Below are 22,552 nucleotides of genomic sequence, written 5' to 3' on the forward strand. Positions count from 1 at the left end.
AAGTAAAGTTAAAAAATAAGAGAATCGAAATTAGCAAGTTCTTTTTTGGTTCTTTGGTTTTACGCTACTTTTCGATTTCTGATGTTTTATTCAGTCGGCGATTGATTTACATATAAAATTGCTTGTTAGCATGTTTCGCCTGCTTTCTGGCTTATTCAGGTTAAATATTCGCCACGAAAGTAACTTTCACATGTAATTCTCTTAATTTGCGGAAGACAAAGACCTAAATAATCAAATTCAACTTTGACATTTAAGCGAGGCGAGTGGGAAATCTTTGACTATGAAATTAAATGAGGCGACTCTAATCGAGCCCACACTTAAGAGTCGTGTCAAATCATAAGGTGTGCATAATTCAATATTGTCTAGACGAAGTCATGGGATATTTAAAAATCTGAGTCAATTTGTTATTAGAAAAAAAAATTACATGATTTATAAAAAATCATAAATATCATAGAATATTTTATAAAAAATGAATATTATATTATTCCTTTAATTTAATATTTATTCACCATTTAAATCAGAAACCAAACTTCAGTTGAATAATTTAATATTCTGTATCATCGTTGCATTCCTTTTATGGAAATGCAATGACAGACAATACAAACAGCGAAAAAGCCAATTACTTATATCAGGCCTCGACAGCTTTCCAATTGTATAAATAAAAACAAAGCTCCCAAAAACCAACTGCCTGAAAAAAAAATAATATTTATGGTGAAAAATCAAACGAATTGGCATAAATCGAAACAAAGGAAGTTTATTGTAAAACAAAACCAAAATGGAACTGGAGAATAAAGAGCTCTTCAAGTGTCATCAAGAGGAGGTATGAATCACAAAGTGGGCTTGTGAAAAGGGAATTAATTGAATGCAAATGAGAAAAGGCTCAAGAAAACCGCAGATATTGGGCCAGGTGTGTTGGATTATGCATGGCATTTGCTGGCTATGAGGAGGGTTCTGCCTGAATTGATGTGAATAGAACGAAGTTGTGACGTCTCATGGGAGAGTTTCTCATAAATGCACAAAGAATAAAAAATTATTAAACGGGAAATCCATATTAAAAGTTCACATTGATTAAGCCTCATTTTATACTCCTAAATTTAATTTATTTTCGTATTTTTTCCCAGTGTATGCAGAATGTGTGTCTCTGCCTTAGAACTGGTTTTTCCCCCCATTATTATGAATCAATCGACAAGAATTTGCGACTGGGTGCGGTGTGTGTGCGGTTTGGGGCAGCGTGTCAAGTGAAGTTGTCGGTCTTGTATATCCACAAACTGCAGAGACACAACTACAAATTGTGTCCATTCATTTCCCAATCAATGCTGCTACTACCTCAAAGCTCAGTGTTTGTCTCTGCCTCGAAGTTTGTTTCGTAAGCCACCAAAAAAAAACAAAAACAAGTCTAGGCCACCACGAAATGCAGCTCCTAACGCATTTTACATGTTTTATTGTGCATTTTTTCGAGTCTTTAAAACTATGCAAATTTTTTGCTGAATGAACCACACATATCTCAGCCCGATGAGGTTTTGTTTTGCACCAGCCGCAGTTTGAAATCCAGTTTTATTCGCTCTATCTAGATTGTCGCTTTTGATTTCGGATTTCCATTTCCAAATGCTAATAAATCTTGGCTTTTAATAAGATCGTTTTGCGTAAATGTTGTGTGAAATGAGTTTTTGTCCTTTTTTTTTTGCCACGGCTCTGAGAAGTAGAGCAGGTGGAACTAGTTGGGTATTCGAAGGTGAAATCAGATAAGATGTCTATTAATAAACATCACGAGTTTTCACTTTCAAGGGAATTAAGTGGACCTTTTCTAAACAGGAATAATAGATTTTATTAATAGGGTTAAGGTCTTAATTATATGCAAACAAAATCGAAGCCCATACCCCCCAAAAATCCGTTGGTTTTCAATCAAATTTTCACATGAAACCCATACCCCCCATCGGAAACCGAGTTAATTAGAAAGAAATGACTCCATTAAAGTGCAGCCAACACAACAACACAAAAAGTTAATTTGAAGCTCACGTGACTAACACAAGACAGAAGCTAAATTAACAATTTTACAGCTGCAGTCGGCGGGCGGGGAAAGTGGAAAAGTGGAATAGGGTTTTCCCCGGATTGCAGGCCCAAACAATTATGCGGCTCAACATGGCAACCGACTGGGCGGAGATCCATAGACATGGATATAGATTTCCAGGGGGCTGGGTAATTGCCTGAACATGGGAAGGGCCCGTGGCCCCGGTCCCAGAAAAAGCCTTGTATGAAAATCACTCAATTGCCCGATCAATACAATGCAGTTCATGGCCTCATGACTAGATAACTTTCCAAACTCCGACTGACTGGCAGCTGCAGAATAATGGCGTTAAATTACCAATATAAATCAATGGGTTAAACATAACGAAAACCAACACCCGCATCGTTCGATCGACAAAAACAAGAAAAAGAGAAAAAAGAGATAATATTAGGGAGCGGTTCTTGGGGGGAGGGGGGATCGGTATCGAAAAGTCTCCAAAGGGCACCGGCTATCGTTTACTTAGCCACCAAAACCAGTTCAACAACTTGACTTGGATGCTGGCCAAAGACTTTTTCTTTCTTTTGAAGCGAGTTTATTTTTATCCGAGTGGAACTGGAACCCCAAGACCCGGCTCACTCAATCCTTGGAGAGTTCTCGATCTCGAGTCTTAGGGCCTCGAATCGTGTTTCTGGTTCTCTGGCTCTCTTGATTTTATTTTATTTTATTTCCAGATCGAATGCCGAGTTCGCTTTTTTTCGTTTTTTTTTTATGGTCATGTAAAACTGGTTTCCTCGCGATGTGGATGTGGTGGTAGAGATTCTTTATGGGCCTGCTATATTTGCTTTTCCAGAAATCGGTTTAAAGGATTTCACAAACCTGAGCAGCGGCGGGCATAAATTGCGGTTTAAGGTGCTTGAAAATGTCTTCATAAATATGGGATATCTGAACTTGGCAGTGGAAAAGATGATAGAAACGGACGGCTTGTTTATGAGGGGCTCAGAATCTAAGCGAACTGATCTGTCACATATATGCTTGATTTCATCTCTAAGCTATACTTATGTTTCCCAAGCCTGATCATTAGACTTCCACTTTCTATGGCATCTGCATATCAAAGATTCTCATAAATAGTCATTAGCCAGCGTCTAAACGCCATCAGTGAATGGCAATAAAAACGGTGTTGAATCCATGGAATGTGACCACGTCTAGTGGGTTATTTATAATCAATACAACAATATTTTTATTATTTTTGCAGCCATGAATTATGCATTCCATGCGCCGCTCTCAGATTGTGGCAGGTCTTGAGTTCAAAATAAAAAGTGAATGCCATACCAAGTCTAGTCTAAGCAATGTCAAGTTTTTCATGCTAACTAAGTTGATCTTCGGATGGAAAATGAAGGGGAAAATCTAAAAGACTTAACTCTTTATTAGCCGTTAACTCTTTATATATATAATAAAAATAAATGCATAAAATATTTAAATGTGCCCAAAATCGAAAAAAAATTTAAAGTTGAATGAGTTTAATTATAGTGGATTAAAGTATAAATTTATTAAATTTATAAAACACAAAAGAATTTATGTAAGCCCCGCTTTTCTTTCAACGAATTTTCCTATCGGCATTGCCCAATCTGAAATATTTAAATAGCTGTCTCCACATTCATTTTCAGAAAATGCACCAAAACCTGAATAAAAGTTTCACTTTCAAAAAATTCATTAATTTTACGACTACAAGTTTTTGGGTTGGCAATTTCTTGGCCCATGTTTATTACGCCGCAGACAAGTGAGCCAACAGGTTGAGGTCCTCGACTTACGTGGCAGTCCTCAGTCTCACTCTGCTACAGCAATTTGTGGTTTTGTTAATTATTTTATACCATAGCTTGGCATATGGAATTACACACTGCATGTTAATTAACAGTTTCCTTCGGTTACCCGTTAGTTTTTGGCTTTTCCTTCGATTTTATCAATGGCAATTCTTGTGATTGAACTATTCCGGTGAAATGGTGGGGTTTTACAGGGTTATCAAACTTTCGGCATCGGCCTAACCATCAATTTGCTCAGTTGAAACCCCTAACTTTGTTTGGTTTTTTGTTTTGTCTTTTTCATAACCTTTATGGGTGCTGTTTGTCTGTCCATAAAAAGTTTCCTCGTCGAGTTTTTTCAATGCATTTTCACTTACTGCAAACTTGGCACTTTTTTCCTCATTCAGCTTGGCTTTTTGCTGATGAGGTGAGAGTTTTCAAGCAAATAAAGAGTGTAAACAGATTTTGCTCAGCTAATGAGCGGTAAGATGGGGAGGGAAAAAGGATGGTCTTAGACCTAGTTTACGTGCGACTTTTTCCAGGTTAATTAATTGAATGGTTTTTACAGATTTTATAATTGTATCTTGTATCTTTTATAAAATACCAGAAAAAATCGTTTTTATTACAGTCTTAATTTTCATATTTTATTAATATATATATTAATATTAGCATATATACTAATAAGTTAATTCAGTAAAGTTAATCCAATATTTAAAATAAAATATTGGAATTTAAATTAAACGATTACATTTTAGTATTGCATAATGAAATACTTTTTTAGTTTTCGACGGTTTTTGGAATTTATTACACCTTTAATATTATTTTTCTCTATTTAATAAAGTTCTTCTTTAAATTTGGGTTTATTTTTGGCAGCACAAATTTGTCTGTATGCTAACAACTCCGAAAACTCTCCCAAAATTCCTTGGAATTCCGGTCTTTACCTGTTGCTGGAATGATTCATGCCGAAAGTGATTGTTCGGCAGGACGTGCTGGTTGCCCGACGCCGATCCGTTGACTATATCCATTTCGAATTTAGCAACAATTGATTAACTTGCGCGTTTCAAGGAGGTTACTGCGGTTACCGCTGGAGTCGCTATTGCCACATGTTGCACATTTCAAATCTTGTTTGCAGAAATGTAAATTCAAGATTTTCACAAAAACAGGTTTCGGGGCACTTGGCTAAAGCATTTAACTTAACTGGCCACTAGAAAAACACACGAATGACACTTGAATTACATTTTACTTTGGGGTTATTTTCGTGTAATTTTCGCTGGGGTTTCTTTTTATTTTGTACAACTTTTGTGTGTGTTTTTCTCTGGTTAATTAATTGCAGTCGCGAGACGCGCGCGTGACAAACGAAAATCGGCAAATCGGTTTGAAGGAGAAAAAAGTACAGGCGCCCCCAACGAAAACGAACAAACAGAGGGAGATGGACAAATCAAAACCAAAGCCCGAAGAAAGAGAGGGGGCGAGTACTGAAATATCGAAGAGATCGGCGCGATATATAGGATGGAAACGATTTGTCCGTTAATCGCGTCCACTCGCCAGCAAACGTTGGCCACTTTTGAAATAGACTCAAGAAAGCAAAAGCCGACCGACGTACGTGGAAAACGTTAACGTTCAGTTCGAAATATGCTCAAAAATGCCCACTCACCCATACTTCAAGCGGTGTGTGCGTGCATGTGAGCCAGGTAAGCACAGCCACACACACACCTGCATAATATACAGGTAGATGACAAAACACGTAAACTTGTTGCTGGCAACATGAGCGAAAAATGTTGCCCGGCAACTTTTCGCTGGGCCTTTTTATTGAACGCGCTTACCTCTGTGTGAGTGCAGGTGTGTAGAGTTTTGGCTCACTCGAATCGCTCGAATGTGTGGTTGTGGTTGGGCGACAAAGCTACAAAGTCGGAATAAAAATGGGCAGCACTGGCAACGGGTTTGCTTAAAAATTCAACTCCTTTCGTTAACCCTTTAACTCTTTAACCTCACCATAAGAGACATCAAAATATTATGTATATCCTTTTAAAATTATGATTTACTTGGTCATATTTAATATTTGTGTATTAATATTTTAGTATAAATCATGATATATCAAAAATTTCAAAACATTTTTATAAATTGATAGTGAAATTAAAAAAATGTTATAGTATCAAAATATCAAAGGGTTAAGCAAGGAGTAAGCCCTCTTTTCATCTCATTCTACATGTTGGTTTTTTTTTCAAGGAGTTGTGCTGTTGCTGCTCAAGTTTGCAATCAAAGATAAAAGAAAAACTTGGCAAAATTCTCCTGAAGCTTTTGTTGTTCTGGTTGCTGCTGGCATTGCAGCAGTGTGAAGTTGGTGTTTATAGGAATGTGGGTTGCTGTTGTTGTTGGCCGTGCTGCTGTGAATTTGCAATGAGCGAAATGGCCAAGGAACTTGAAAGCAGGTAAAAAAGGAGCTCAACAGATGGCTGGAGAAGTGCAATGAAAATGCAATGAGTCAGGGCGTAATTCCACATAAATATAGAATTTTTCGATTTGCAGGTAGGCTTAGGAATTCCATTATCATAAACTTTGTAGTGACTTATTTTTATGGTAAGGAATTTAAATTGATTACATAAAATAAAATAAGGGAAAAGTAGAAAATATGTGTAGAACCTTTGATTTTAAATTGGTGAGACCACTTTTAAGAGAAATAATTGTAACCATTAAAAGCAGTCAAAATTTATCAAAACCCATTATCATAGAGCCCATTTGCAATCCAAGAAATAACAAGAGAAAATTCTAAAGTGGCTGGAATGAGTGGACAAAAAGTCAAGAGCGATGCGATGACAGAGGAAAATGGGAAAACCAGAACACAAAATGTATTTCAGTCCTATAACCCAAAGAGTTTAATATTAACCTAGGTCATGTTGCAACTATATACAAATACAGCAATGACTTTACAGGTTTTTAAAATTTCAATTAACTATTTTATTAGTTCTGCCCGATAACGACTGTCTAGTTTAGTTGTTTCCTTTTTTCATTTTCCAAATTCTATTAACTTGATCGTTTTTTTGAGGCGCTGATTTTTATCTTGCGGACGGGACTTTGTTAATGACCTGGCTTATGTGAAGCAATTACCCAAAAACTTAATGCACTGCAATTACTTTATATCTTCACTTTGTTGTTTTTATTTTGTTTTGAGCAGTTAAGCACGTGCAACATTTCAAACTGTCGGCGTGTCTTTTAATTTTTTTCGTTGTCGTTTTTTATTTTTTTGACACAATTATTGTTCCGCCGAGTCTTACGAAAAAGTTGAAGTCGGGTGACCACGCCACCTGGTGGCTGCTGCTGGTCATAACAAATTAAGGGGGTTCGGGGGGAGTGCCTATTGAAGGTATGTCTACTGCATTGCAATTGGGTAATTTGATTTGTACATGAGAGTAAGCCGCTGCACTTATAAAAACTATTTTAATGCTTGAGATATTTTTATGTAAATTATCCATTAAAATCTCAAAAAAAATAAATTGTTTTACTTTAGTAAATAAATATTATTAAACCATTAAGTTTTAAATCAGGTGCAATTTATTTTTATTTTATTCCTATGCATTTTCTCAAATTTATTTGGACATTTGCGATTTTTACTATGAGGAGATTATCAATCGAATTACCCACTTGAAGAATTTTTTATTAGTTTACTGGCAGCCTATGATCCCGAATCGATATAAAATATGTTATTCTATATATTTATTTAATATTTTGTAATAAAATAAAGTAAGAGACTTCATTAAGATCCCGCTCTGTTTTTTCCCTCTTTCTTGATTGAGTTTAGTCTGTCTTGCATTTTCAATAAGCTGCAGCAATTCGTCTACAAAAATATCTTGGCACGTGACTGCCTTGGAGTACAAAATTAAAACAAAAGCTGGCGGCAAAAGAAAACCCGTAAAATGTTTTTAACAAGTTACTGGCCCAACTTTCTTCGCTTCCCCAGCGGAACCTCAGAAAAGATGGCACATCGAGGGAAGGGTGACGAAGTCGTGTGCTCTATTCGATTTACGAGCTACTGCAGCCAAAGGGGAAGTCCCCAGCAGACTTGAGCTGCATTCCAATTGTTTTTACTTTTTGTTTTCTTTGCATTTGTAAGTCACACTGAATAACATTCCCCAAACAAAATTTATTTGCCAGCATTTTGGCTTAAATTCCTTAACCCTTTCGACCCGACTGTGAAGCCAGAATTTAAAGAGATAAATTTATGCTTATTTCGTTTGGGCCTTCCACTTGCAATTTATTTCGTTTCATTCGAGTTCTAAATGGATTTATACACACGCCGGAAGTTGAGTCATGGGCGGAGGCGAACTACATTGGGTTTGGATTGACTGAGATAAATTGGGTTACAAATATTAAAATAATAACACTGTGCAGCATTTTTACTGTTTTTTAAATTTACCTCGACGGATGCTATATTTTTGGATTCCTTACGAATTCCCAAGTTAAACTGCGTTTCCCAAAAAGTTTCCCGACGCAAGGATTCTTAGCAAAAGGACCTCAAAGTTCGAAAAATGCTGAAATTGGCCAACTTTTCGGAGCTCCCAGAGGCAAACGGATTCATGGTTTGATTCGATGTTAAAGTTTTTTAAAAGATAAACCCTTTATCATTCAAACCCCTTACTTAGAATAATTTTAGAATTTGTATTAAGGGAGAAACAAATTTTAGAAAACATAGTCAAAAAACATAAAAGCATACAGCTGCGGTCAAAATAGTAGAGGTCTTGCCGTCCTGTGTTTTTAAAAGTTTGTTGTTGTAACTTTTTTTATCCAATTAGTCTAATAGTAAAACAAGAGAGAACGCTATAGTCGGGTTGTTGTCCCGACTATCTAATACCCGTCACTCAGCTAAAGGGGGTGCGAACGCTGTGTCGGGTTGGTGTCCCGACTAATAATCGTAACTCAGCTAAAGGGAGTGCGAGGGAGATAGATATATGATTTTTGATTGCGTATAACTTTTTAATGAATGGTCCGATTTGAAAAATGTCTTCTACATTTCGATAGGTATAAATATACACAACAAAATTGCATTTATACTTCTCGGAAATCTTTAAAGATGTGGGCGCAGGACCCATTTTAAAATCGTTAGTGGGCGATTGTGGGCGTTAGAGGGGGCGTGGCGCTCGGCTAAAATAAACTTGCGCTGCGTAGGAAGCCAAAGAATATGTGTGGGAAATCTCAACCTTCTAGCTTTTGTAGTTTCTGAGATCTTAGCGTTCATACAGACGGACAGACAGACAGACAGACAGACAGACAGACGGACAGACGGACAGACGGACAGACGGACATGGCTAGATCGACTCGGCTAGTGACCCTGATCAAGAATATATACACTTTATGGGGTCGGAAACGCTTCCTTCTAGCTGTTACATACTTTTGCACGAATCTAGTATACCCTTTTACTCTACGAGTAACGGGTATAATTATAATTAATACAATATTACCAGGAAAAGATCAATTACAACAACAAACTTTTAAAAACGCAAGGCGGCCACACTACTACTATTTTGACCGCAGTTGTATGTTTTTAGTTTTTTGACTATGTTTTCTGGAATTTATTTCTGCCATAAAAAAAATCCTAAAATTATTTTAAGTATGGGGTTTGAAAGATAAAGGGTGTATCTTTTAAAAAACTTTAACATCGAATCAAACCATGCATCCATTTGCCTCTGAGAGCTCCGCAAAGTTGGCCAATTTCAGCATTTTTCGAACTTTGAGGTCCTTTTGCTAAGAATCCTTGCGTCGGGAAACTTTTTGGGAAACGCAGTTTAACTTGGGAATTCGTAACGAATCCAAAAATATAGCATCCATCGAGGTAAATTTTTGATGCTGCATAGTGTAATTATTATTCTGGTTGAAATTTTTTTAAAGATTTTTATTTTTTTTTTTTTATTTCTATTTTTTGAAATTAAACTTTCAATATATGCATTGAAAATTTTATGATTAATCTTAGCCCACTGTTATGACCATGTTTAAAAGCACAATCAACGAAACCAATTTCTCAAACTCAAGTGCTCCTCAGAGTCCGAATCTGGATCCGAAACAGAAGCGTATAAATTGTGCCCCAAGCAAAAGAAGATTTAAGCCAAAAAAAAAAAAAACTATATATAAATCCACTAATGACGATAGCGAAAACGAACCAGAAAAACAAAGGGAAAAAATCAAACCGAGAAAAAGACCGAATCGTCATGGAAGCCTGAGCAGCAGCGGGTTAAAAATGCATAATGTGGTCACAAAGGAAAAGGGCCTCAAAGAGGTAAAAGGAACCGCAACAGAGCTTTGATTTTCGAGCTTTCTGAGAAATTGAAAGGCTGAAAGTGAATATCTTTTCGGGGCAGGTGTGTTTGGGGATGCCAAATTAGCAGCTACTGCCTGAACAGACCAGCTCCTCCTCCTTTGCCACTCTCTCACCTCGTTTATTTCTTCATCCCATTTCCATTAAAGCCCCCAAGCGAAATTTTGAACATCATTAATTTTAATTTTTGCGCAGACGCACCCCAGGGGCGGCAGGCTTCACTGCCTCCATTCTGGACACTGCAGACAAGCCACGAGTGATGAGTGATGATGACCTGGCGGAACGAGCCACGTCACCTCCCATACATCCACGAATGTAATTAAGGTGGCCAAATGGAAAAAAGGTGCCACAGCGACAATTGAAAGTGTTGCAACGGCCAGTTGACAAATTTCCATGTTGCCCAAGAGCAATCCAATGTGGTGATTGATTGCTTAGGTAGGAAAATTTAGTGGTGTGAAGAAATTCAAACTTTTTTATCGGAGAAAAATTTTTTCTTTACAAAAATAAGGAATTTGAAATATATTTTATTTTTGTTAAAACATAAAACGGACACATATATTTTTCTAAAAATTACAATTGTAATTAAAATAAAAACTCAGCTTAAAAACAATTCTAAGCCTCCTATTAATACCAGGCCTATTTTTCGGAGTTGTCAATTGACCGTGTGGCCTAATGGATAAGGCGTCGGACTTCGGATCCGAAGATTGCAGGTTCGAGTCCTGTCACGGTCGTTGAGAAAACTTTTTTAAACCAATAAACAAAAAACTTTTTTTATATATTTATGAAGTGAACTAAGAGAAATTTAAATAAATTTTTAAACAAAGTAAGATTTGCAAAAATAATATTATATGTTTTTTATACATTCTTTCAACTTTTTTTCTCACCTTCTTAAAGCGTCTTCGTTGCGTTGAAGAATGTGTGGATGCAGTTTCGAGCAGATTGCCGTTGGTATCCCCATCCCTTTTGCCCAGCGCCTGCAGAAGATCGTCCACATTGCGTTTATAGGGACGATCTCGATCCTTTTCGCGTTCCCTCTCCCTTTCGCCACCCCCTCCACCGCTGCCCATGCAGCTGGTAATGCTGCGATTGCCCACACTATTGCTGCGGGATCTGGATCTGGACTTCTGCTTGCCCAGCCAATAAACCTGATTTGCCAAATTTATTTCAGCCGCTGCAGCGGCCTTTCTTCTGCCCAATTGCTGTTGCTCCTGCACCTGCTGATGTTGCTGCTGATGCTGCTGCTGCTGCTGCTGCTGCTGTTCGTTGGCCAGATATTCCCCGGCTATATGCACCTTGGGTGTACTGACCAACTGCAGACCCGTGGCTCCGAATTGCTGGGGGAATTCATGCAGTTCGAGGGGGTAGCGGGGATCCATGGGCTGACCGGGCTGACGGGGATACATGTAGCCATCGCGTAGGAACATCTTGCTGGTGGTATAGACCCTGTCGTTGATCTGGTATAGGCCACTAGAGCCGGGGCCCTCGCCGCCCCCAATAATGCCATTTCGCACATAGGCCGTCGGGCGATAGCGAACCAGCGGGTTATACACATTCGATTTGGGGGGTTTCGTCTTGAAACTGCGACGTCGAGTGCTGGGCTTCATACTTATATTTACGTTTTAGTTATTGTTCGCTTGTATTTGCAAAACCACCCGACGATAACCTTTTTATTTGCTCTATAAAGTAAATCCACCCCTGTGCTGTTGGCTTGCGTGCGCACGTATCAAATGTTTTCCAGTTTAAGCGCGCTTGGCACAAGCGACCGTGTGGCCTAATGGATAAGGCGTCGGACTTCGGATCCGAAGATTGCAGGTTCGAGTCCTGTCACGGTCGACACTCAAGTAACTTTTTTTTTCTTTTTTTTATATTTTATTAAGAACGTAATGCTTTTTTTTTTATTACTTAAAATATTTTTGATATTAAAAGTAATAAATAAAAGGCATAAAAGAGAAGCTAAAGAGTTGAAATATACACTTGAGTGATTTTACACAACATCTACATGGTTGGAAGAGACGCGCCTCATCAAATGCGGACAGTTTTGGTACTAACAAGTCATTTAAAAGATTTTAAAATTATTTTTCACTAAAATATTAAATTATTTTAGACAACAAATTAAACAAAAAAATTACGCTTTAATCAAACAAGTATATTTTCGTAAACTCTTCGTTTCTTTTTATTTATTTATTTTCTGCGGCCTCCTAAAATCAGGCAATACTATTTTTTTTAATTTCAGCCTGAAAGGTAGACTTTTTGTTAGTTCACAGCGCACTAAGGTAGGCAAGAATTGTTTTTCTAGAACGCCTAAAAGCTGTCACACAAAATAATTATCCCTAAAAACCTCACGAAAAATATTGAAAATATTCGATTTTTAACGTTTTTACGCGACCAACACGTTCGGCACACTGCACGTTCGATTTTCCACTGCAATTGTTTGATTTTATTGCAACAACTTTTTCTGTTTCTCTGTTGTTTGCTGGAAGGCACGCACTGCCAATCCAATTAGCCGGGGTTCACCTTTGCAGGCGTCGCCTCTGCGCAAGGTAAATTGTTTTTCGAACCCAAAGTATTGACACAGTTTTCGAGTCACTTGTTTTGTTAGACACATTCGTCTTCCTGAACTGTCACCGAGCTGTCATACAAGTAAGGCAGTGACTAGAGAATAAAGAGGGAGCCATGCTAATCTGTCACTTCTGAGTTGGTTAATTAAAGACTGATTTGGCAAATAATTGTGGCTTAGCCGTGCTCGACCCCAATACCAGTTTACAAGCTAAAAACATTGCGAAAATTCAAAGGTACCTCGATTAGGTCAGTGAATGTCCAGAGTATTGAACTTTTGATAGCATTATTGACGCCCCTTTTTTACTAGATGGCTTGCGAATTGAGTTCAGCTTGGAAAATACATTTTCAAGGTTATTTTAAGAGGGGTTAACGAATGAATGTTTCTTTTTTATAAATAAAATCACCATTCTTGAACAGTTATTATCAGGGAACGAAAATAACTGTTATTGTAAATTTTTCATACAAAAAAATCACGCACTTAGAAGGGTCCTAAAAATTTTTTAAATACACCACAGTTTTTATTAGCCATTGTAGTTTACAAATCCGTAATGATTTTTATTTTTTGATTTTTATAATAAAACTCAAAAAATAACTGTTATTTTTTGATTTTTATGAATAACAGTTATTCCCTTGACATTTTTGAAAAAATGAAATAATTAAAAAAAACATAATACCCGTGCTTTTTATAACTTACTAAAAATTTGTTAAAAAAGGCAACCGCGCATATTTTACACCTATATTTTTGTAAAATTTTGTTTACCCACAAAATCGCCATAAATCAAGTTTGAGTTTTATTTTGATCACGACGAATAACTGTTATTTGTCAACTTTTATTATAAAACTCAAAAAATAACAGTTATTCTTTGAGTTTTACTTTACAAATCAGAAAATAACTGTTAAAGTGTGATTTTTAAAATAAAACTTATAACAGTTACGTTCCCTGGTTATTATCCAATATATATCACTTATAATATATGTATTCTGATTATTTAAAACCCAAAACCTCACTAACATATTCAGATTTTTCCCTTTCTCTTTCGTCACTTCTGGCACTCCACTTAATTTAATAGCCCTTCTCAGTTTCAATCAGCGATCTTCCTATTTTTTCCACCTTATCTCTTTTAGATTTATCTTTCTTACACTTCCGCCTACGAAAATCGGTTATTTTTGTGGGATTTTTTTCCCGTTCGAATCGCGACGAGCTTCAAAAACGAACTGAACTGAAATGAATTCATTGAATTTGAAGAGCCTATGGGACACGAGCACATTTTCCAATGGATAGCATTTCCAGCTGGAGGAGAATGCAAGAACAAAAGCTATGGCGATAAAGCTGACTGAGTGGTGGACTGAGCTGAACAGAGCCCGAGTGAAATGAGTCGAAATGAGGGGCTTAAGCCAAACAAATACACCCCCTAAAATGGCAAATTGTGGAAGGGGCAGATGTTTGGGGGCAACAACCAAACGAGAAAGCTTTAAAAATAATTAAAAACTTTGCAAATGCACCTGCAGTTAATTAAGAAACCACACCTAAGTTCTAACATTTTTTTTAAATAAAAATATAAAATAAAACATAAGATTTTTAAGGAATTTAAAGAATATAATATCCAAGCTAATGGTTTGAGAAATACTTTTCAATATTTTAAGATCATTTTGATGATCAAATGATTTTTTAACCTATTAATTCCCAGGAAATATATGCATTTTCTTTAATTAAATGTGTCTACTTACAAAGAACTCATCCTCGATGACGGGATCGGCCAGCATCTCAATGGCCTCGGTCATGGATCTGCAGGTGCGATTCGTGTTCTTCTTTTTCTTCAACTTCCTGCCCAGGGTGGCGGCATCGCTGAACCGATGGAGCAGTTTGTCCCGCTTCCGGACCGCCAGCGGACTGGTCGTCGAACTGGCGTGACACAACAGCGATCCATAGCCATTGGTGGAGGATATCGTTCCGGTATTCGCATAGAAATTCTGCGGCTGATATTGCGCCGGAGCAGTGAGTGTGCTGTTCGAGTCGATTTTCTGGATGAGATTATACTCGGATTGCGGATATTTGCTGGCCAAATGGGCTATGGAATCGGCTTTGGATGTCAGCTGCGGCTTGGGTGGCGGCGGTGGGGGTGGGTCCTTCATCAAGGCCACACGACGGGGGGCGGCACGGGGTATGGTGGCCGAATGGGGGGAGGAGGTGACGTCACCGCCATAGCTTACAGCCCGACGATTGCGATCGTTTTCCTTTTCCCTGAAAGGATAAGAATTTTATTTTTAGTATTATTATTATAAGATTGTTTTAAGCTGGTTAGAAGATTATTATCAGAGTAATATCAGATTATTATAAAATTATTATACGCTCATTATAAGCGTATTATAAGATTATTATAAGCTTCTTATAAGATTATTATAGAATTTTTATAAGATCATTATAAGATTATTATAAAAATTTTATAAAATGATTAAAAGATTTTTAAAGTATTTATTTCCTATATCTTCCCACCTATAACGCCTCCTCTGCATCGGCGGACTAAAGAAGCAGTTTGGCGACAAAGGCACAAAGTAACCCCATTGAGGATCCCGATCGGGTCCCTCATGGTACATTCCCAACTGGGGAGTCATCTCCCTCGATCGACTGGATCTGAGTATCGGCATTGAGACCCTCTGGGGACCGTAACTCCTGCTGCAGCGATATTGGTTCCGATATATATGCCGCTCCAGCGAAGAAGTTGTGGTCGTAGCATCCGATTCTAGGGTGCAATCCGAGTGATCTTTATTCTCCAGGGTGACATTACTGCCCCGTCCATCGTCATCACCATCATCATCGTCCGTGGAGCCCTCGGGCACCGTGTAGCAGGTATAGTCGAATTGCGACATTTCACTATCTCTTTTTTTCCGTCTCTATTTGCTTGGCTTTTCCGCTGGCACAAAGTCAGTTCTTTGTCATTGTCTTTGGCGTCTCCCACGTAAAATGTTTCAATTATTTAATTAGTCCGCAACTTGTTGCTGTTTTATTGTAAGTGTTTTACTTTTATTTTTCCACGACAAACGTTAAATGACAATTTCAGTTGGTCCGACACTTAATTGCTCCACTCGAGCTCCGGCTCTGTCCTAAAAATTTTGGTGGCCAGAGAACATTAGACAGGCCAAGGCATTTATCATGTTCACCCTCTGGACATATCGTGCTTCCTGCCACAAAAAGACACAGGGGCTGTGCATGTCCAGTGGGCACAATTAAAAGTCGCTTTCGGCCTCCGCACAGTGGGGCGAAAAAGCCAAAAGTCTGCCTTAAATCAGCGGAGCCCTATATCGAATATCTTTTGATGGGGCATTGTTGAAGGCAATTAAATATGTAAAAAAACATCATAAGGTGAATTTTTTTAGTGAAATTTTTTTGTTGTAGAAATTTTTTAAGAAAAAATAAATTGTTTTTTTAAGAAAAAAAATATAAATAAATTACTTATAGGGTTCTAAGTTTCCCAATATTTTTTTTAAATTTAACTTGATTTTTGAAAAAAAAAATTATTCAAATCGGTCAACTATATCTTATAGCTGCCATATAAACGCTTATTACAAAGGGGAATGTCTCGGTTCTATTTCAATATTGGTTCATATAAATTGGGATTAAGTCATTATTTATCATTTTAGCTCTATGCTTACCTTTTTTTTAATTGGTCAATGATATCTTATAGATGTCATAGAATCAATCAAGGAAATATAGCATATTTTCAAAAAAAAACTGGTAGAAACCGGTATTTACTTCATATATGTATTTTTAGTAAAATAACATAATTTAAAATTTTAAACCCAAATTTGTTTATTAATTTATCATTATCTTCATCAATACCTTCACATAAGTAAAATATCTTCATGATGTTAGGGCGCGCGAATGAACCAGGGCTGACGATATTTCAAATTATGAACATTTCTTGCTAACTTAAACTGCGGTTTTCTCAGAAGAGGCACAAAAGGGCAGGCTAATTTTTTCAGAATATGTAGTTAAATATCTAAACTTTTTTTTAAAAAAAGAATTAAACGGGGATCTAGGGTGTAACACTACTTTACGTCCAAGGATATCCAAAAAATCCCTTTTTTTTTTGACCACTTTTAAAAAATTAAAAAAAAAATAGTAATTATGTATCTAAAATTTTTATTTTTTTTTTAATATTTTAAGAATTGGTTGCTCTTAAAATTTCAATCGTTACATATACGACTTAGGCCCTTGGGCGCTTTCAGAAAAATTTCAAAGATGTGTAAAAATACCTTTTTTTCTTATTGGCTAAAATTATATTTCGAAAAATCCACTTTATAAATCTGTAGTGGGAGAACCATTTAACACAGATCACTCTTTCCTTTTGATGTGTATAGAGAATTCAATTGTTTTTGAAGTTGCATTGCAACATTTTGGGAAATCTTAAAAAAAAAAAAACCATTTTGGCAGGCTTTTTGTTCTAGGCGCCCCACTGTGCTCCGTCGAAAAGTTGGCCTAATGAGGTGTTGAACGGAAGACGTTCTAGTTAAGATATTTAACTTGTTCTTTGCTTTTTACAGACAATTTTCTTCGGAGAGAAGACAAAGAAAATCGGTGGGAAAACTTAGAAGGTTTTTAAGGAAAGTAATTATTAATTTTAAAAACGATTTAATCTCTTTAATCTCTCTCAAAAATATAAAAAAAAATTGAATTTATTTACCACTTTATAAACATTTAAATAAATTGGTTTTGAAATGTTTTCTTTTTTATCTACATGAAACACAAATGAAACTCCATTAAACCCAAAACGAAATGCGGTTTTGGCCCACAAGCTCGTACATTTGCAAGTTAAAAGTTCATTAACAATTAATGGGGTAAAAAGGAAAGTGTCAACAGTGAAATCCATCAACAATGCAATTAAAATGTCAAACAAGGAAACGACTGCGAGCCAGACTCCCCTTTAACCCGTACTTCCTAAATTGGAACCAACCCCCCTTGAAATTTCCCCCATTTCCCATTTTTCGCCTGGCACACGCAGCTCTTTTTAAAGAGGCTCCATCCATATATAATGATGATGCAAAAAGTGATCCCTGAGGGAGAAAACAGGGGATGGGGTCCATCTGCAGAGCTCACAGACAGCGACAAGCCGGATATGAAGATTACAACGGATTCGGCTTGCTACTTCTGCAACTGCAGTTGTTTATATTTATTTTATTGTTGCAATTATTTCCCTCTTTACTGCATAGAATTGCATATTGGCGAAATAAAATGTGATTAATGGCAGACGAGAGAAATGGGGGAACAACCGGATAGGCGAACTAAAAAGATGTGTAATTTATGATTGCTCAGAGGAAAATAGGCGAATGAGGCGCCGTTGTCGTGGAAGTGGAAGAAGAAAAGTCAGTCAGAAAAAACGGAAAATAGGTTCATTTTCAGTAATGTAAAGGAAAAGCATCTTAAGCAATGGTAATAATTTTTTATTTGTATTTATTCTGTTTAATTGTTTGCTTTTCTTTTTATAATAGGTATAAACTTTTTTTTATTTTTTTTTTATTAATTATTTATTTTGGCTAAATTTTGACTTTCACTCATATGTTTATCGTTTGTACATTGTCCACAATGCTCACAGACTTGGTCATAAATCGTTCTAAAAATACTTTGATTGGCTCAGCGAATTTCCCAGTCACAACAGAAAATATGCCAATTTCACCGACCTATGTATATTATTTACAATTTTTTTGTTAACAAATCACAAACACACACGCGTACTGTTCTGTAGAATATAAACCGATAGAAAAGTTCGTATAAAACGTGCTTCTATTTTTTTCTAGTAAGAACTTTTCAGTTCACGCCGCGGCTGTTCAAAGTAAATGTGCTGACCGCCGGCAATTTCCGAACTGATTTCGAATAGAGCAACAGAAATTTCGTAGCCGCCGTGGGGCATCAGCGGCAAATACAACCCTCTCAGTCGGAAACATGCGCGACAGACTCGAAAATCGTCGAAAACACTGAGAAAATTGGGAGAGTGAGACGTTTGTTGGGGGAAAAGGGGAGCGGGAGAGGTCGAGCGGAAGAGAGTGCGCCAAATAAGAACAAACATTGTGTTTGACTAAATTGCTTAATATTGGGGGACCAAAATAAAAGCATCAACGAAAAGTAGCAGACAAAGGGAAAAGAAAAGAAACAAACAAGATGAAAATTAAAGCTTAAGAAGCCGAATATTTAAACACTCTTTAAAAACTTTGAAAAATCGCTTTATAATCGGATTTTTATAAAAAAAGGCATTTCGCAAAATTAGCAGAAATTAGAAGTTAGGAAAAGAAACCAACCAAGATGAAAGTATTAGCTTCAAGAACCGAATATTGTAACATCCAATAAAAACCAGGAAAACACTTTTATAGTGTAATCTTCATAAATAAAGTGTATTTCAAATATAGTTGTTTATATGGTAAAAAAAAATGTTTTCCCTTTTACAAAATGTATATAAATTGATTTTTTTTTATTTGTGGATTGCAAAATTATAGAAAAATTGAAAATACCCTTTTACAGGGCATAAAAAGATCCCCAAATCGTTCTCAGTAGAGACAATTCCCCTGGATAACGAGGTGCAACACCCAAGTTTCCATATGCCTGTGTGTCTCGGTGTGTGAAATGTCATGCAAAATAAATGTCAGACGCTTAAAAATTAGTCCCTCTCTCCGTTTTTTTTTTCACTTTTCTGCAGCTTGTCTTCCCGTCCAGAGCGGCATTAAATTGCCGTGACTGTTCAAAAAAAAAACTTAAACTGTTTCTGTTGTTATTGGTGTTATTAAAAATAAACATGGATGAAGTGGTGTTGCTGGGGTGCCAGTGCCACCAAGAAAACGCAACATTTTCACTTGTCACGCATTCATTTTCCCATTTTCCATGTCGGAAAATGTGTGTCATTTGCGGCACGACGTCGTCGTCGGTGTCTGCGGTTTTTATTGACATCTGTCTGGGTCTTTTGGGCAATTGGAGTGATTAATAAAAAGGGAGCAGTGCCCCCTGTTCGATCCAAAGTTCTATCAATTACACTTGTTAATTAACTCTGGGTGTGGATTAGCCCGCATTTCCAGTTTCGCCCGAGGGTGTGTGGCGGTGTTTTGATAACAATTGCATGTCTGCCGCACAATTGCAATTAAATCAGTTCTAAAACGGGCGTGCTTGCCACATGGAACTTAAGTCCAATTGCCCGAAAGCGTTGAATTAACAATGCAGGCAGCAAATGGAATGGAATCGATCGGCACAAGTCTCTGTATACATTTATATATTATTTTATATACATGCATGTGAGTTGCGAATGGCGCAGAATTAATTAAAGCACTGCAGGAGGGGCGAGAGAAGTAGATCTTTAAGATAACAGAGCGGGAATTCGTGCTATAAATAAATGCAGCGTTGAGAGTTGCATAAATAAATCACAGATAAATATTTTTGGGGCTATAGCTTGGATAAATGTGTGGATAAAGAATGCAGGAACAACATAGATTTTTGAAATTTTAAATATTTGTAAAACATATTTTTTTATTTATTAAAAATTCGATATGTTGACAATACCGATTCGATCATTTTATTGTTTTGAAGGGAAAACACCAATTAAATATCGACAAATAGCAAACTGTCGATATTTTTCAAGCTCTTGTTAATACTGTCTCCCCTTCTAATCACAATATTTAAACCACTTGACATCGTTTACCTTTCTCGACCCCAACCAACTTAAGTCAGGCGGGAATTTAAAATGTGTATAATCGATTCGATTAGTGTCACTCGGGGATTAATTGAATTAAACTGCACGTCTCGGTCGCAGTCGTTGCACTATGAAAGCTATGTTAAGTGTAATTACAATGCACAAGATGTCAAATGATTTTAACCTCATAGCATAAAAAGTGAAAAAAAAACAAAGAGAGAGGCAGCTGAAATTTTCAGCGGACTTTAATGCGACAAGAAAAGACAAAGAGAAATGTTAAAAAATATATCCATGACTCAGATAGTGCGATTAAGTAGCGCTGACAGTATGATAGATACTGGCACGTGGTCTTAATTTAATTTCTGACCGAGAAAAAATGATAATTAATTATGAAAATGTGCTGGACATTTGTAATGTGGATCGACAAACTGGTTTCTTGGCCAAGAGAGAGGGCTGAAATGTGGAACTGGTTCTGCCCAAGAGAATAATACTCTATATTCTTAGGCCCAAGGAAATGTTGTAATCTCCATTAGTACACACATATTCCCAAGTGTTATGGGCTATAATTCATCGCCAACATAAATCATAAATCAGTTCCGATAGCCTGCCTTGGGAATAATGTTTCGAGCCAAATACCACAATCTCTAAAAGATATCCAACTTTAAAATAGCTTCGTTAAAATGTAGACGAAAGGTGGGGCAACACAAACATTGCCCTGCATTTGTCGCTATAAATAACGGCCACAACCGAAATAATAATCAAAGAAAACAAATATACACATAAAACTTGGCAACCCTTTTAGCCAGCTGCTGTGTGAGAAAATAATTTAGGAGACAATGCGGCATCCGTTCGGTGGAATGGTAAAAATAAGTATTTTACACTCGGCCAACACGAGCCAAAAAAAAAACGCAAATTGAATTGGTTTTTCTTTGGCGCAGTTAATTGCAGGTCATAAATCAGGGGGCAAGACAGCTTAACTGGTTTCTATTTTTCGCCAAGCTACAAAACGCGTCAAAATGTTTTGAAAATAAGCCAACCAATTTGAAAAATGAAAACTCATTATATTGGCTTGGAGCTTCTTGGAAATTTGTTACTCGATTATATTTGCTCTCCCATTCACGACGATCCCATCAATAAAAAAAATCTCTAAATGCTGGTATTGATTTCACATAATGAGCAAATTGTAAGGGCCATGTCTGCAGGGGTCCACCCACTTTAAACAGCTTTTTGATGAAAGGTCTTCGCTGGAGTGGAGGACCACCCGTCGAGGACTTGGATCTGGTTCCGGTTTAACTGTAATGGAGCGACACTCTCACGCTCATGATATGGGAAAGATTTACCGGATAATTATGGTGGGCGTGTGAAACCCAAGGAAGAAAATCGGGGCACTTGTATGGTAATTTCTGGGATAATGATGCACATTAAGAAATTATAACTTAAGTATGGAAAGCTATAGTATATATTTTAAGTATTCATATTAATTAGCTTTTCACATAAATATTAAATTAAAAGTATTAATTGCTAATTACATTTTTTTATAGGCCCATTAATGAATTCATAAAACACAATTACTTGTATGACCCAACATTCGTTTAGCTAATCATAATTTAAGCACATTAAGGCCAAAGCGAAAAATTGGATTTTTTATTTTTTTCTTATTTCTAAACTGCAACAACAGTCAAAACAAGTTTCTAATGTCTTTTCGGTGTGTGCATAATTTTTCATACCTCATTTTGGTTATTTATTTTCTAATTTTGTTTGGGATTAACACATCACCTAAACGCTTTTAAACAACAAGAATCGGGTGGAAGAAAAAAACAGGTAAGCTAAAATTATAAGACAGGAACCCAAAAGCAGTAAAAACAACTTTAAAAGGTGTTGAAAACATTGGTCACGCAAAGCCTTCAAAGTGATTGACACATGTTCGATTCCTGTAAGAAATAATGACCCCACCCAAAATATAAGAAATCACGAAAATGTGCAGAAAATTTAACCAAATTTTAGCCCCGAACAAAGCATGAAACTAAATCAAAGCACACACAAAAAGGTTGCACTAATTTGCTTGCGGCCAATTTGAAAACAGAAAAAAAAAACCCGAAAACTACAATTGCTCAGCTTTTGGGGTGTAGTTGGCAAATTGCAATTGGCCAAAAGGATTGATTGAGTCATAAATTGGAGGAGAAGCAATCAATTTCTTTTCGTCGACATCACGAACACGGCC

At 36.8% G+C, this 22,552-nt stretch overlaps 1 protein-coding gene and 2 non-coding genes across 13 annotated transcripts in view; 2 read left to right on the forward strand and 1 right to left on the reverse strand.

Annotated features, from left to right (window-relative positions):
• The window catches only part of pyd (zonula occludens-like protein polychaetoid), a 95,420-nt gene that overhangs the window by 29,401 nt on the left and 43,467 nt on the right, over positions 1-22,552 (reverse strand). For 5 of the 11 annotated variants that reach the window (XM_070216848.1, XM_070216847.1, XM_070216853.1 and 2 more), the window contains exon 3: positions 14,393-14,906. In XM_070216848.1, coding sequence (XP_070072949.1) covers positions 14,393-14,906 — 514 coding nt within the window. Of the gene's footprint in view, positions 1-4,742; positions 5,382-10,989; positions 11,927-14,392; positions 14,907-15,158; positions 15,684-22,552 lie in introns of those variants that run through there. The other 6 variants (XM_070216849.1, XM_070216856.1, XM_017158427.3 and 3 more) reach the window with 6 other exon arrangements.
• On the forward strand, positions 10,764-10,836 carry TRNAR-UCG (transfer RNA arginine (anticodon UCG)). The gene has a single exon. It is a non-coding gene; the product is annotated as a tRNA-Arg (tRNA).
• Positions 11,866-11,938, forward strand: TRNAR-UCG (transfer RNA arginine (anticodon UCG)). The gene has a single exon. It is a non-coding gene; the product is annotated as a tRNA-Arg (tRNA).

Source organism: Drosophila takahashii, chromosome 3R, assembly GCF_030179915.1.
Source record: "Drosophila takahashii strain IR98-3 E-12201 chromosome 3R, DtakHiC1v2, whole genome shotgun sequence".
Taxonomy (NCBI): domain Eukaryota; kingdom Metazoa; phylum Arthropoda; class Insecta; order Diptera; family Drosophilidae; genus Drosophila; species Drosophila takahashii.